General features: G+C 43.8%; 1 protein-coding gene across 8 annotated transcripts in view; it reads left to right on the top strand.

Moving 5' to 3' along the window:
* Positions 1–672: 672 nt before the first annotated feature.
* PDE1C (phosphodiesterase 1C) overlaps positions 673–13,959 on the top strand; it is a 254,737-nt gene continuing 241,450 nt past the window's right edge. For 5 of the 8 annotated variants that reach the window (XM_075053744.1, XM_075053693.1, XM_075053710.1 and 2 more), the window contains exons 1-2: positions 673–869; positions 1,483–1,585. In XM_075053744.1, the coding sequence (XP_074909845.1) occupies positions 1,485–1,585 (101 nt within the window). In that variant the 5' untranslated portion in view covers positions 673–869; positions 1,483–1,484. Of the gene's footprint in view, positions 870–1,346; positions 1,586–13,959 lie in introns of those variants that run through there. The other 3 variants (XM_075053703.1, XM_075053717.1, XM_075053734.1) reach the window with 3 other exon arrangements.

Below are 13,959 nucleotides of genomic sequence, written 5' to 3' on the forward strand. Positions count from 1 at the left end.
GTTAAGGCTAGGACAATGTTTTGACAGTTATTTTCCCTCTGCTCTAGTGGCTTCGGCTGAAAGCACCACATCAATAACCTTAACTAAAGAGAGGCATGCAGGGGTCTTGGCAGAGTTGGAGAGGTGATTGATCAGGTCGATACAATGAAGGAAATGCCTGTCCTTCCTCCTGTCCAGGGCAGGAGCCCTGTAGGTGTAGAGAGGGATGCCCTCTATCTTGGTCCTTGCTGTGCCTGGGGTCAGTATGGGGGTGACCCAGGGGAGCCGGAGGCAGGCATCCTGTTGCAGAACTGGGTTTTAGCCTCCCCAGTGCAAACCTCTTGAGTTTGATCCATAGGTCCTGTTTCAAGCCTCATGCATTATGAATAAAGTATTCTCCTTTAATGTATTGTTTGTTGTTCTTGTTGAAAGGCATCGATATATCCGTAACTAACATGTTGGGCTGGATCTCTCTTCAGTGTATGGACTTCCCCTGCCATGTGTTGGGGGGTTTAGGCAATTGTGCTTTACCGATTTATTTATTTTAAAAGTGGGTTTTGCCCCAGTTGAAGCCTTACAGCCCCTGCTGTGTGTCAGTCTCTCAGGAAAGCAGGCTGACTGCAATGAAGCAGATGGCTGTTTGCCAGGAGTGAGCCGCTCACTTTCTGTAATTTACCCTTCCTTTTTAAAAAAAAAAAAAAAAAAAGGTTTGGCTTGGTTGGGTTTTTAATCAGAGCCAGCCTGTCTCCAATAGCCTGTTCTCCCTCACGCGCCTGTGTTTGTGTGAGTGCAGGAGAGAGGGAGGCAGAGAGAGAAGCCGTGCCTGGGCTATGCTGACAGACGACTTTTTCCTCAGTTGTCAGGTTTTGAGCCTGTTGGCAGCACTGCTGGTAAGTGGAAAAAAAAAAAATAATAATGCCAGGGCAGGGAGAGCAAGGCTGACTCGCTGGGGAGCAGCCCGGAGGGACCGTGGGCTGCCACTCGTGCAGTGCTGGGCAGCCTCGTAGGCAGCGCGCAGCCCTGGGACCCGTGCAGCCGCCCGACTCGCCAGCTGCCTGTGCAGACAGCTCACTTGTCAGCAAGGGATTTTCCTCCCTTCCTCCCTTGAGAAAGATCCCTCAGCTGGTATTACTGATTGTATCCCTGGCTTATTGTACCCTCGGTCCTCCCCCCCAGCCCCCTCCCCCCAAAAAACCCAGACAAAAAAGCCAAACCCCAAACGAAAACCGCAAGGGAAAAAAAGAAAAAATCCGTGTGGGTTTGCAATCTGGAGATGAGCCTCTAATCCCCTCGGTCAGCCCGAGGATGGTGGCATGCTGGCGCAGCTGCCCCCCTCGTACACCTGAGCGCTCACGGGCTGCCCACGCGCCCCACTCGCGGGGAGGGGGAGAAGTGGCTGCCAAAATGTTGGCCGCTCCCGGGCAGCGTTAAAGGTGGAGCGTGTGCGTGTGTGGGGGGCAGCATCCGTCCTCGCCGAGCTTTAACCAAAGCGGTAACCTGCAGCTATGGAGTCACCGACTAAGGAAATCGAAGAATTTGAGAGCAACTCTCTGAAATACCTACAGCCAGAGCAAATAGAGAAAATTTGGCTTCGTCTCCGAGGCTTGTAAGTAGTATGTTTTTTCATATCCTTCTCCTGTTTCCTCCCATTGTCAAAATTATTGTAGCACTTTCTTTTCCCTTTCTTGCCGGTACCTTCAGAATTTCCCAGGAGTTTCCACACCTGTTCTCCATAAATACAGTGACTTAATCTTAGCAAAAGATCCATTTTCTTCCTTAAATTGAACTGCTTGTCACAGTGGGAATGTAGAAATGTCACTAATGAGGGTATTGTAAGATATAAGCAGTTACTGAGATGCTAATTACTTTAGCTGCTATACTAGAAAAGTTCTGTTATAGCCTGAATGATACTTAATTGGATCCTCTGTTTTCAATAATCTTACCCTTAGGTGCAACATACAGAAGACTTTTTTCCCCTGTAAATGTACACCATTTCTGGCACTGGCATGGTTAATAAGGACAAAATAGGCAGAGAAGGCACAATTGGAAAACATTTCTAACAGCATTTGTAATGGCAGCAAATTCATGTTCCATGGATTGGATCGTACTTACTAATTTATACATTAAGACTGACTTGCCATGAAATGATGGGACATTGCCTCCAGAGTAGAAAAGTGTCGTGGTTTAACCCCAGCCAGCAACTAAGCACCACGCAGCCGCTCACTTGCTCCCCCCCCAGTGGGATGGGGGAGAAAATCAGGAAAAGAAGTAAAACTCCTGGGTTGAGATAAGAGTGGTTTAATAGAACAGAAAAGAAGAAACTAATAATGATAATGATAACACTAATAAAATGACAGCAATAGTAATAAAAGGATTGAAATGTACAAATGATGCGCAGGGCAATTGCTCACCACCCGCTGACCGACACCCAGCCAGTCCCCGAGCGGCGAAATCCCTGCCCCCCCCCTTCCCAGTTCCTAAATTAGATGGGACGTCACATGGTATGGAATACACCGTTGGCCAGTTTGGGTCAGGTGCCCTGGCTGGGCATGAAAAGCTGAAAAATCCTTGACTATAGTCTAAACACTACTGAAAACATCAGTGTTATCAACATTCTTCACATACTGAACTCAAAACATAGCACTGTACCAGCTACTAGGAAGACAGTTAATTCTATCCCAGCTGAAACCAGGACAAAAAGAAGTACTTGTGCTTAAAGAAGAACTTGGCACTGCAGAAAAGTTTATAGGTCGTAGAGTTTGTGTAGCTTATTTAGAGTCAATGTCCGGCATCTTTTTCAGATTCTCAGTATGTAAAATACTGTCTACCAGCATTAAGATCCATTACTGGCAGCAAAGCATTTATTTGCCCATCAGTTTTTGGCCCAAGGTGAAGAGGAGCATTACGATGTTAAGCTCCATCCCTCTCTGTATGCAGAACTGTTTGTTTTTTTTCTTCAGTGTCACATGTTAGAGTTATTAAAATTTCACCCCTCAAGGGAAAGGGGAGAGGGAGCGGAGCAAGGAGGCTAGGAAACAGCAGAAGCAAGAAAATGTAGAAAGAGTAGGCTAATAACTGAAAACAAATGGGTTCAAGTTAAACTTGAGTTCCTCTTTGAGTGTTATTTTGTGTGAGCAGCAACAACATATTTTGTAAAGCATATCCAAAACTTCTGTAGGACTCCAAGCAGTCTAAGACACATGCATGAATATGTATTTCTTTCAAGGCATCACTCCAGGAAGCCTGTTTTGTGAAGGAACTTAATCAAAGTAGATGACAGCTGTCTTGTAAGCCTTCCAAATCGAAGAGCCACACAAAACAAACCCTCTTATTTTCAAGTCTCTGCCATGCTGTAGTATTAGGAGTCCTTGAATTCCTATCTAATAAGGAGCTTAGGAGCATGCTGATTCGGATTCCACCTGAAGTCCATAGACAGTTCTTCAGCAGCGTTGTAGTTCAGGATCTCTCCTGCTGTTAGTACAAGGCACTGTCTGCATATGACACGTCAAGGTCCGGTCTCTTCTACCTTTTGGAAATTTGGCAAAACTGTAAGACTTATTCTAGATATGTAGTAACTAAACCTCAGGCTGTTTTTCAGTGTAGCCCTCTCTGTTGGCAGTGTGTGTAACAAACACATCCTTTCTCCTTCGGAGTTTCAAGATTTCTTTGCTTAAAGAGGAGATAGATTTTCTGTAGAATTCTTGATCACAAGATGAAAACTGAAATGTGTTCTGGTCTAATTAAAGACTGTAGAAGATTTTCCATTCCCAGTCATTTTATGGTGGCTTTTATCGCGTGCATACGCACACACACAAACTGGTTGCAAACTGAGGTTTGGCATCATGTTTCATGGTTTTTCTTGTCAGTTTTTATGCATGCCTGTATGTGTAAGAAGAATGATTAGATGTGCACAGACATCTTACTTAACTCTTAAATAAGATGCTTCATCTTGGAGAGATCAAATACTACTTGAGAAGATGCCTCTCTCCCCTGTCCCTGCTACAGCCGTAGCACACAGGAATTAGTTACAAGGCACAACAGTGCTACCAGAGCAGTGTTACACAGGTAGTGAGAGACAGCACGCAGCTGGCTGAAGCTTCCCAGGGAGTTGTAGTCTGCAGCAGGCAGATACCCAGTAGGTAATTTGATCCTGACAACATTTCTTAAACCAGAGGTGCTGTGATGATTTAAACAGTCTCAGGTGCTCAGCATTGGTTTGGACATCTCCTTGGTAGGACTTCACCCTGGCAGCTCTGGTACCTTCCTCCCTGTCTTCCCCCTGCCCAGTGCCAGCTGGTGTGTTTGCTCACAGTGACTCAGTGGACAAACCAATATTCATCCCCTCTTGCAATACCTGGCTTTTCCAGGGAGTGGGACGGGGGGCTCTTTTAATTTTCCCCTATCTCAGCCTCCTTGGTTTGAAGGGAATGGAAACCCCAAGGTTGCAAAGGGGTGGTTAAGCTGAGGCTCTTTTCAGACTCCCCTAATGTAGTGTGTTTTCTGCTTAAGCAAGTCTGGTGAAGGCTTTTTTGCTGTGTGCCTGGTACAGTTCTGTCCTGCAGGATGGTTGGCCTTTGGAGGTTTGGGCATGGGGTGTGTATTTTCAAGGAATAGGGAGGTCTTTTGGACAGTGTGCAAAGGGCAGGTTTTTGTGAGGCTGAAGCCAGGTGTCTGTTGCGACATGAGTCGTATGTTGCTGTAAGAGCCAGACAAGATATTGAATTTGCCTCTGGAGTGGAGTGGAATGAATTCCTTCTCCTTTCCCATATGTATCTCTCCAAGATGTGGTTTCTTGGTCAGGACAGCCTGGTTGCTTTGTAAGCACAGCAGTATGAGGCGATGGTCCTTAGGCCATATACAGATTCTTTTTGCTTTTACAGTTTAAGAATGAGCTAAAATACTAATGCAATAACATTACTGGAATGTTTTTACTTGACCTACACATATTCATGGCTTAATGATTCTGTGCAGCAATTTAAGAGAATCAAGTCAGTGGACCTATAGTGTAATCTCAGGTTTAAGGGGGCGTGATAAATTGCCTTACCGGGCAGTAAGTCATCTGTGGCAAAATATTTGGGTGTCTTGAACCAGGGATCTATGAAATAAATGGTGTCTTTTATATATGACCTATTAGATATTAATTTAGGTTTAATCACAGCTTAGAAAAGAATCTTTTAGTGGTTTATTATTAATGAACTTTCGGGGAAGGTTGCTGAATAAGCTGTTTCCTGGGCAAAGGTACCATTAGAGGTACATGAAGCTCTCTGGGGAAAATCTTGAAAGTTGAGAACTGACAATTTTGCCCATTCTTCTTATGTCATGCCAGAACGTCAGTGAGAGGTTTACTCCAGATTTCTCCTTGTAGGAGCTCACTCCAGCAAAACAGCTGCGTGCACTGGACTTGCAGCCATCAGGGTCCTGTCTTCCTGGGGAAGGAAGGCACCAGCTTTCCCTGCAGCAGGGACCTCCCAGAAACAGACCCACTTCTGAGTTTCATTGTCATCATAAATGACTCAGACTGAAGCAGCTTCACATTCCTTCAGGGATATCTTGGATGGGGTTTCCTTCCTGGCTTCCAGAGGCCTGCCTGCCTCCCAGGAGAGCTGCTGGGTGCAACTGGTGCCTCCCCACCACCCCGTGTCTCCCCTTCCCCACAAGCATACATGCATTCTCATTCCCTGGCTGCTGATGGGCTGCCAGCTGCCTCTGCACGCCGCTGGTGTATACATGTGCTCCTGCTGAGCGTGTGTTTAATTCAGGAGGGGATCTCCTTCGTTCCTTGGCTGCTGCTGGGCTGCGGGGATGTCCATTTGTTTCCTCACATGGGGCCTGTCTTTGAACAGTTGCTTCTTATTCCCAAGCAGTGCTCACCCATGAAGGCTGACAAGCTCAGCCTGTAAGAAACTGTGTTTCTGAAGGATGTGTTGATTATTTGCTTATGGCTTTCAATGGCTGCTTCTACCAGAAAAAGGGTCTTGAGTCTCTTGCTGTGTTCTGTCTTCTATGCTGCATGGATCCTGTCCAGAAGGCAGTCTCTTATTCAGACTTGCCTTATTCAGCTCTAGGCTTGGACACTGTAGACACAGCAGTTACATTATGAGTCTGCCCTCCACTCTCCTATGTTTGCTAGTAACTCACTCTGTTAAGCTTGGGACCTTCTGCTCTGCAAAATGTATTGATTAAGATCAGGTGGGACCCATTACAGGGCACTGTTAGAAGCAGAGCTTGGAGACCTGATTTCAAAATATGACTGCACAGTTGCTTTTCAAGCTAATGGTTTCTTTAGGGAGGTATGAGCAGTAGTGGCTGTGTTGGGGTGTTCTTGTTTTAGCACTTGGAACCCTAGCTGTGGGACTGTGAACTCCCATCTGCTAGTTAGGACTCTTAAAGCTCCATGAAGTGGCTTCACTTACCTTCCAATTTCTCAAGAACAGAGAAAGCACTCTGAAGTCCTTTTCAACACTAAGATTAGGGGTCATGTTTGACGGCATTGAAGAATGCAGAGGCATATGTCCAAAGAGCTTTGCTAGTTTCAGTAGAGATGTGCTAGTTTACAGCAGCTGGAGACCCAGTTTGGAGATATTTTCAGTTTGATTTTTGTTGCTTTTATGCACAAAAATAAAACCTTGGTTTCTAGCTATTACAGTAGCACCAGCATCACTGGCATCTGCTGGTGCCCCTGCAATGCTTACAGCATTGCAGAAGGAGAGGAGAAAAAATGGACTTTAAGCTTTTTCCCAGTAGCTGGGATTATAATGTTAAATTGCTAAATACATAATAAATCCCTTCATTCTCTGTGTAGTACTTCCTCATGCTGCCGAAGATGACATTACAAACAGCAGCAATCTCTGAACTGCGACTCAAATGGGATGCTTGACTTTGAACTCATTTTTTGGACTCTCCTGCTCAAACCTGTCAATGTAGGTCTAAGAAATCTCATAGGGAAAGAAGATAGAAACACATTTAAATCAGTGTCTTTGAAAACTTCATGGTTTTGCTGAAGATCTGGAACAATATTTCAGCACTTAGGGCATATCCTCAGTTTCCTCTGCAAAGCACCATGCATCCTATCGACAGTGAAGACGTCCCAGTGCAAACATTTGTGTAAGATCAATATTTGTTCTTGAGGTAAATGGTGAAGCAACAACCGATTTCAGTGGGAAAACATGGAGCCTCGGTGACTGAGATGATCTGGCAAGTGTTAAGAGTGCCACTGCTCAGTTATCTGTTTCCCTGTCTTATCTGTATGTGCTCTATGATATTTTTAGGTTTCCTTAGTTGAAAAATGTCACATACAGAACAGCTGGTTCTGCCAGTGACAGTATCCTGATCTGCTTTGTTTTCATTTACGTGGCCATTGTAAACAGGAAAACAGAGAGTTCCCTTCAATTCCAGAGGCATGCTCTACACAGTGGGCTTTGTCCCCAAATATTTTAGCTGGCAGCAGATAGTAGAGTTTTTAAAAGACCCTCAGAAAGCACCACTTTGTTAGGAAATGTGTAAATTAGTTTTTAAGTGGAAAATATGAATATGCTAATTTGTTTCCAGAGGTGAGAGAGGCACTTGGGGGCTGTCTTTGGTCTTGGTTTCAGCCCTTCTGAACCTCTTGAGGATCTAGGTTTAAACTGAAGCCCTGTTGCCCTGGGAGCAGAACTGAGCTACCTTCAAACATATTTAAATGCAGCTGCTGCCACCCTGTTTCTTATTTGGCTTTCCTAATGAGCATAGACAGGGATTATTTGTCAGAGAACCATGTCAGAAAACCTCTCTGTAGGCCTTTTAGGTCTGAATTTCACTTTTCCTGTGGTTGTCATGATTCCTAGAGGGATTAAGAAGGTCTCACTGGTTAGTGAGTGGATGCTGGGTACGTGCTGGAGACAGCAGTGCTCCAGTGTGGCCTAGAGATTCTTAGTTTGGGTAGGCTACTCTGTGGGTATGAATGACTCAACTAGTTTTAAGGTTTGTAGGGGTCTGGTTGATCCATAATAGTATTTTTCCTGTAGCGTGAAGAAGGGCTGAATTTTACCATTAGACTAACCCGTAATGGCTTGTTTTATAATTCCTGCAGTATGGTCCTTGAAGGAGCAAGGGGAACAGGAGAAGTGCTGCCAGCTGCTAACCTCATGCCTGACAAATGGACAGAGGAGAGAAGATACTCTAATAAATAGCAGAACAGCAACTTCAGAAAAAGTTAATTAAAAAGTATGGTGTTTGGAGGTATAGTAATTCAGTAAACTGATATATTTTGCCACAGTCCTTCTGTTACTTTGTTCCACCCGGTGACTTTTATTTGAATCTTAAATCAATAGAGGAGTCCTGTAGGTAAGAAAAGAGAGAAGACTTCATGTTTAATACTAAAATGTTGACTAAGAAATAATATACACTCTCTAGTTTTTGCCATAATCATAAAAAAGCTTTTATTCTTCTGGGGGTAGTAAATATAAATCATACCTGCAGCCTAGAAAGCAATTATTTATTTCAGCAGTCATAAAAAGAAGACCACAGTCTGTCATATAAGAAGGGGGCTCCCTTTGTAATACTAAATTCAGTGCTTTTTAAATATCACTGCTATAAAGCTTGCAATCCTGCATAGGAAACAAGGATATGAAAAAAGTTATTTTGGGGAAGATGAATTTAAACCTCCGGTCAAAGGGAAATTAAGAGTCTCTTTCTGGAATTCTTTTTTAAAACTGTCTCAGTGGGATAGGAGTCCATAGAGAAAGAAATAAAACCTGATGGAAGACAGCACTGAAAAATACTCTGCATGTGCGTGTGTGTGTTTTAAAGGCTGTGAGGCCAGCTCATCTCCTAATCTGCCAGCTTTTGGTGGATTCAAACACTATATTAAACCCAACTCAGCCCTTGAAAGGATTTTTATTTAGTGTGTTTCTTTTTCTTCCTGCAATTCATGTGAGATTTTCCTGTTCTATACTCTCTTTTCTTTTTCCATCAAAAAAATCACTTCAGCCCCTTCAAAATACTAGAAACAGTCTGACTTTGATCATGACTGGTAGATGAGGGAAGACTGAAGTTCACATATTAGGGCTGACCCATTAAAACACTATAGCAGCTGTGAAACATACCTCCTCAGATGTGAATTGCTCTCAAAACACTGGGGATTTGGATAAAGCGGAGGTTTTCTAGAAGGGCCTGTTTGGATTCATAAGGCTGTTTTTGATCTCCTGAACTGTGCTGTAAATACTGGAAAGAACGACCTCATTGATACCGATGTGTTTGCGGGGGTTAAGTTAGAATCCAGTTCCTTGTCTTTGGAGTGGTTTTTTTTTTTGTTTGTTTTCTTTGAAAAGCTAGGTTTTCCAAGTAATTGATGACTTGAGAAAAGTTGTTTAGCCCCATGACAGTGCAAAATTTTCTCCGACAGTGTTAAGGCCAACTTTGTGCTTAAATTTGAATTGTAGCTGAGCAATAGTCCTTCCTCCAGCAGACTTGGTACTGCTCCAGGCCTCTGCAAAAATTTGCCTGCAGTTGTCTTGGATATTTGAAAAGCAGATTGATTTTGAAGGTGTGATTATAAATACAAAGAAACCAGAATTAAAATTTTGCAATAGATTGAGTGCAGCTCAAACTCTGGTGAAACTGGTTGTAATAAACTCAGCTGGTTGACTTCAGTGGAATCAGGATTCCTCTAAAAAATTGGTAATGTCCATGTTAGGGATTTTTAATTTTCCTGGCCAAGAATGGGAGTGCAGAGCCCTCTGAGAGCCATAGCTCTACATGGTTGTCAAGAAGAGGTTTGAAAGGCTGTCTCTCTGCCAAGGAGTCCAATTCATGTCACAGCCATCTGCCTTGCCTTCTTTGGGAGGACCGCCACGCCTAGCAATTGGTGACATTGGGTAGAGAAGTGCATGTGAGCTCAGGCATGCAGCGGGAGAGAGTTGTCATCATCTTTCTTGGAGGGAGAGAGAGGGATGTAGGAGACAATTTAGTTATTAAGATGCATACAGACATGTATGATAAGTTTCATGCTTTTCTTCCATAGCTGTCAAGCTGTGGAGTCATTTTGTTATTAAAGTGACACTTTGAATGGCTATTAGTAGGTCTGTGTCATCACTTTAGGAGTGATTTCTTACACTCCTAGGGACAGATACTATTCATGCACAAAGCTCCTAGCCAAGGCAGAAAGTTGCACAATATCCATCTGTAGCACGAATCCTGGCTTCACGCAAATCTCATTTCAACACCAAGATTAACACAAATTAAACATAAGATCTGTGCAATTTTTAACAGCTAAGACTGTACAGAGCCCTTGAGCTACAACTGTGGGAAGCAGGGAGTCCCTGCAAAGTGCATGGCACAAGCTACAGCAAGCATCCAAGGGCAAAGGAGCAGAAGTGGAGCATAAACCCCCTTGCAAAGCTGGGCAGTTCAGATCGTTGCTGTAAACGATGCTCAAATCACACTTCCTCCCATGCCTCCTGTAGAGCAGCTGGTTTTCTGGGATTCACTAGCAGTAAGCAGTTACTGGTGTCTGCTAAGCAAAGAGTCTGAATACACAATTTAAATATGCTCCTATACACATATTGATGCAGCAGGGACAGCTACAGTCAGATGGGAGAACTCTCTTTTTTTCAGATTTGCTTGAAAAAAGAAAGGAGAGGAAGCTGTGGGGGTTGAGGCTGGGAGCGGAGAATTGGGAGATCATTAGAAAAGAGCATACTGACTCATAAAAAGGCTGGAGAGGAGAACTAGAGAGCACTTTAAAAGCTTTAAAAAAAAAAAAAAGGTGGTGCTGGGGAAAGAGAGAGTTCTGTGAGTTCTTCAGGTCCCTACATGTAAACATTTGTTAGATTTATTTACTTCCAGATGAAAATAGCTCATAGCACAACATATATGCAATTCATTTAGGAGTTTGAGTTTTGCTGAAAATCACAGGGACAAGGGCTGCCTTTAAAGGCACTTGAATATGCCACCCAATCTGTAGCACAGTATTTTTTGCCTCACTCGGATTCTAACGGCAGACCTTGAAGTGAAGGAAAGCCTGGATGCTGCAACACCTCTGGTTATAAATGCTGCACAAAACACTGCTTCTGTCACTTTCCGAGCATGTCTTTGTTCAGGCGAATGAGGGTCTTTTCTTCAGGAGACCATTGCTTTAGTTTCTTTAGAGGGTGGGGGAACTTTCTTTGCTATCTTGGCCACATTCTTGTTGTAACACCAGTCAAAATTCTCCCGCCCAGTGTTCCCATTAATGTTGTCTGGGCAGTCATCTTTCCTCTCCCTCTTCCAGGGAGTGTTCCAGGTACAGAGAGCCTACAGATTTGGATGCAGTTTGACTGGATGTGTAGATGAAGTCATTCATGTCATACAGAGAGCATCTTTAAAGTGCTTTGCAGAGAAAGGCTTTTGTATAAATGCTTAGTGATTTCTAGAAGACCTGTTTCTAAGTAGCTTGACTGCAGTGAAGATACCTTCTTGCAAATGGAGAAGAATGGAATTCCTGAGTTATGCAAATTTGCTGAATAACTTGGAGTAAATTATCATAATTGTCCCACCTAGCCTCACAATCTATGAAACATCAAATTGCATTTTGAATTAGCTCTTTACCTTATGGAGGCAGGTCTGCTTGTCTTCTGAGCCGGGGGGGGACTTGGCTCCTCCCTGACAGCAGCCAAACTTTTAAGAATTAGAGTCGCTGTCGCAACCATGGCATTTAGTATGTGGAAAGGACAGGACTTGCTTATTTAAATACATCTTTATATCTGAGGCTTCTGAAGACACCACTCCCCCCCCATGGTTGCTGTGGCATCTAAATGCTTGTGAGACAGCTGGTGACAGCATGGAGTAGGGCCTTAAGGAATAGAAATCTCACACAGCCTCCTCCATTCTCTGTGTGCATGCTCAATGCCTGTTCCCATCCACCCACCCATCCGTCCCAGTTCCTTCTCCCGAAGTTTCCCCCTGTATAGCAAGGAATTCCCACACCAAGACTGCAGGGCAGTGTTCCTGAGCTGCAGACAGTGGTATTGCTGCCTCTCTCCCTCTCCTCCTTCTGTTCTTCCTTCCCTCTGCCCTCCTGCCCATTCGGTGGAGTCAGATGTGTGCCATCACACCAGTGTCATTCATGCCTGGGTGGGGGGTGGAGGAAGGAAAGATGAGCAACCTTCTTTACTCTCTGCAGAGAAAAATGTTGTAGTTAATACAGAAATGGTGTTGACAGAGTAGCAGACAGCCTGCTGAAGGTGCTGAACCTCACTGCAACCAGCAATTTTGAGGATAGGAGGCTCCATGAAACCACTTTTTCTGTGCAAACAGGCTTGTGCTGGCTATCCTGGAGGTCCATCGTTGTTCAGATGACTTCTCTCTGTAATGTCGCTGCTCCTGGAGAAACACAGAGTGCTGGGAACCCCAGAAAAAGAGCATTGGCTCTTCATGAGAAGTTTAAATGTTGCCTTTTCACAAGACTGACATTTAATAATTGGTCTATTAATGAGGAGGCATGGTCAGGACAATAGCAACCCTGACTCGCTACACAAAGTAGTGTTGCTAAAAGGCTTGAATAATTTTTAAAAACTACCAGCGTGCTGAAGGAGGGGGTTGTTGAGAGGTGAGGATGGGGAAGTGAACCTTCTTTTGGAAAGGGAACACTGCATCTTTGTGCAGCAATTTTTTCTCCCCATGTTCAGGCTTGTTCAACAGTAATCTGAGTGTTTCAGCCTGTAACCCAGAAGTCAGGAGAGGCCCTGGCACAAAACCATGAGATTTAAAATTCTGCGTCACACCAGCTGTCTACTAGCAGACAGAGGGGGTGGGTTGTGTTCGGGGGGAGGAGGGTTGGAGGGGGAACAACAAGAAGTAACAGTCTGATAGATTTACTAGAGCTTAGGGCAAGATGCAGATCTGTTTAGTGACTTCACGCACACGGCTGATCTGGTCTGATGTAATTCCAGTCCATGTTTCCTGTCTTGATATTTAATCCAGGGTATGAAGAATGATCCCACCCCCCACCTCCATTGTGCATGCTGTAACTAATCACAGAGCCACCCTGCATGAAACAAACTAGACAGCTGCCTGTTTGGCTCCTGCAGAATCTGAATATGTTCGTTTTACATAGTAGCAGTGATTAAAATAAGTTTTTAATCTGTATTTGCTTGTTTCTTCCAAGGTCTAACAGCTTTTTGCCACGGGGGGATGGAATTCCTGCTAAACAGTATTATGTGCTTCCAACATACACGATATGTCATTATTGCCCCTATATGTGCTCTTCAAAATTCAGCTTTGCCTTATTCCAGGAGGAACTGTTCCCTTGTACACTCCTTGTTGATATGACTCGTTTTCACAAGGTCTTTTCTTAGGGAAACTAACAGGATACAGCTAAAGAACGCACAGGAAAGATTGCGTATATGCTCCCTTTTTTGAGACGTACTAGCAAGGAAGCGGCATCCCACTTGTGGAGGTCAGTGCCATGTAAACACAATTTGAAGCACATCTATCCTCAGAGGAGCGGGGAGGTATTCTTCCCTCCTGGCCCCTCAGATCCCATTGTGCACTAAGTACCACAATCTCTTCCAGTGGGAGAGGCTACAGAATAGGCATGTTGAAGTACCACCCATCCTGTACTTTGCAGGTCATCACCTTTACTAATTTCAGAGCCAAATTTTCCATAATTCATCTGGAGTGGCCAGCTAGAAAGCAACACTCCGTCAGACTAAGTATATATCTATTTTTCAAATAGTACATATGTGAAGGTCATACGCTATGGTGATTTGACAATCCTTATTTATTTTTTTTTTAAGCATGAATACTGAGAACTGCTCTATATTCTTTTCAGACCTCAGGACTTTATTTTCCTGAAATGTACTTTTCTGTAACTGCATTTTTATGAGCACGCACTTTTCTTGAGAATGTGATGTGTGTGAAGCACAAGAGAATTTGCTTGTTGTGTACTAGGAAAAAGCAGAATGAGCAGTAGATCATATTCTTTTCAAAAGGTTAGATTTTCAGAAGTAGAGCCATTTTAAT

This window comes from Buteo buteo, chromosome 2, assembly GCF_964188355.1.
Source record: "Buteo buteo chromosome 2, bButBut1.hap1.1, whole genome shotgun sequence".
Classification (NCBI taxonomy): Eukaryota; Metazoa; Chordata; class Aves; order Accipitriformes; family Accipitridae; genus Buteo; species Buteo buteo.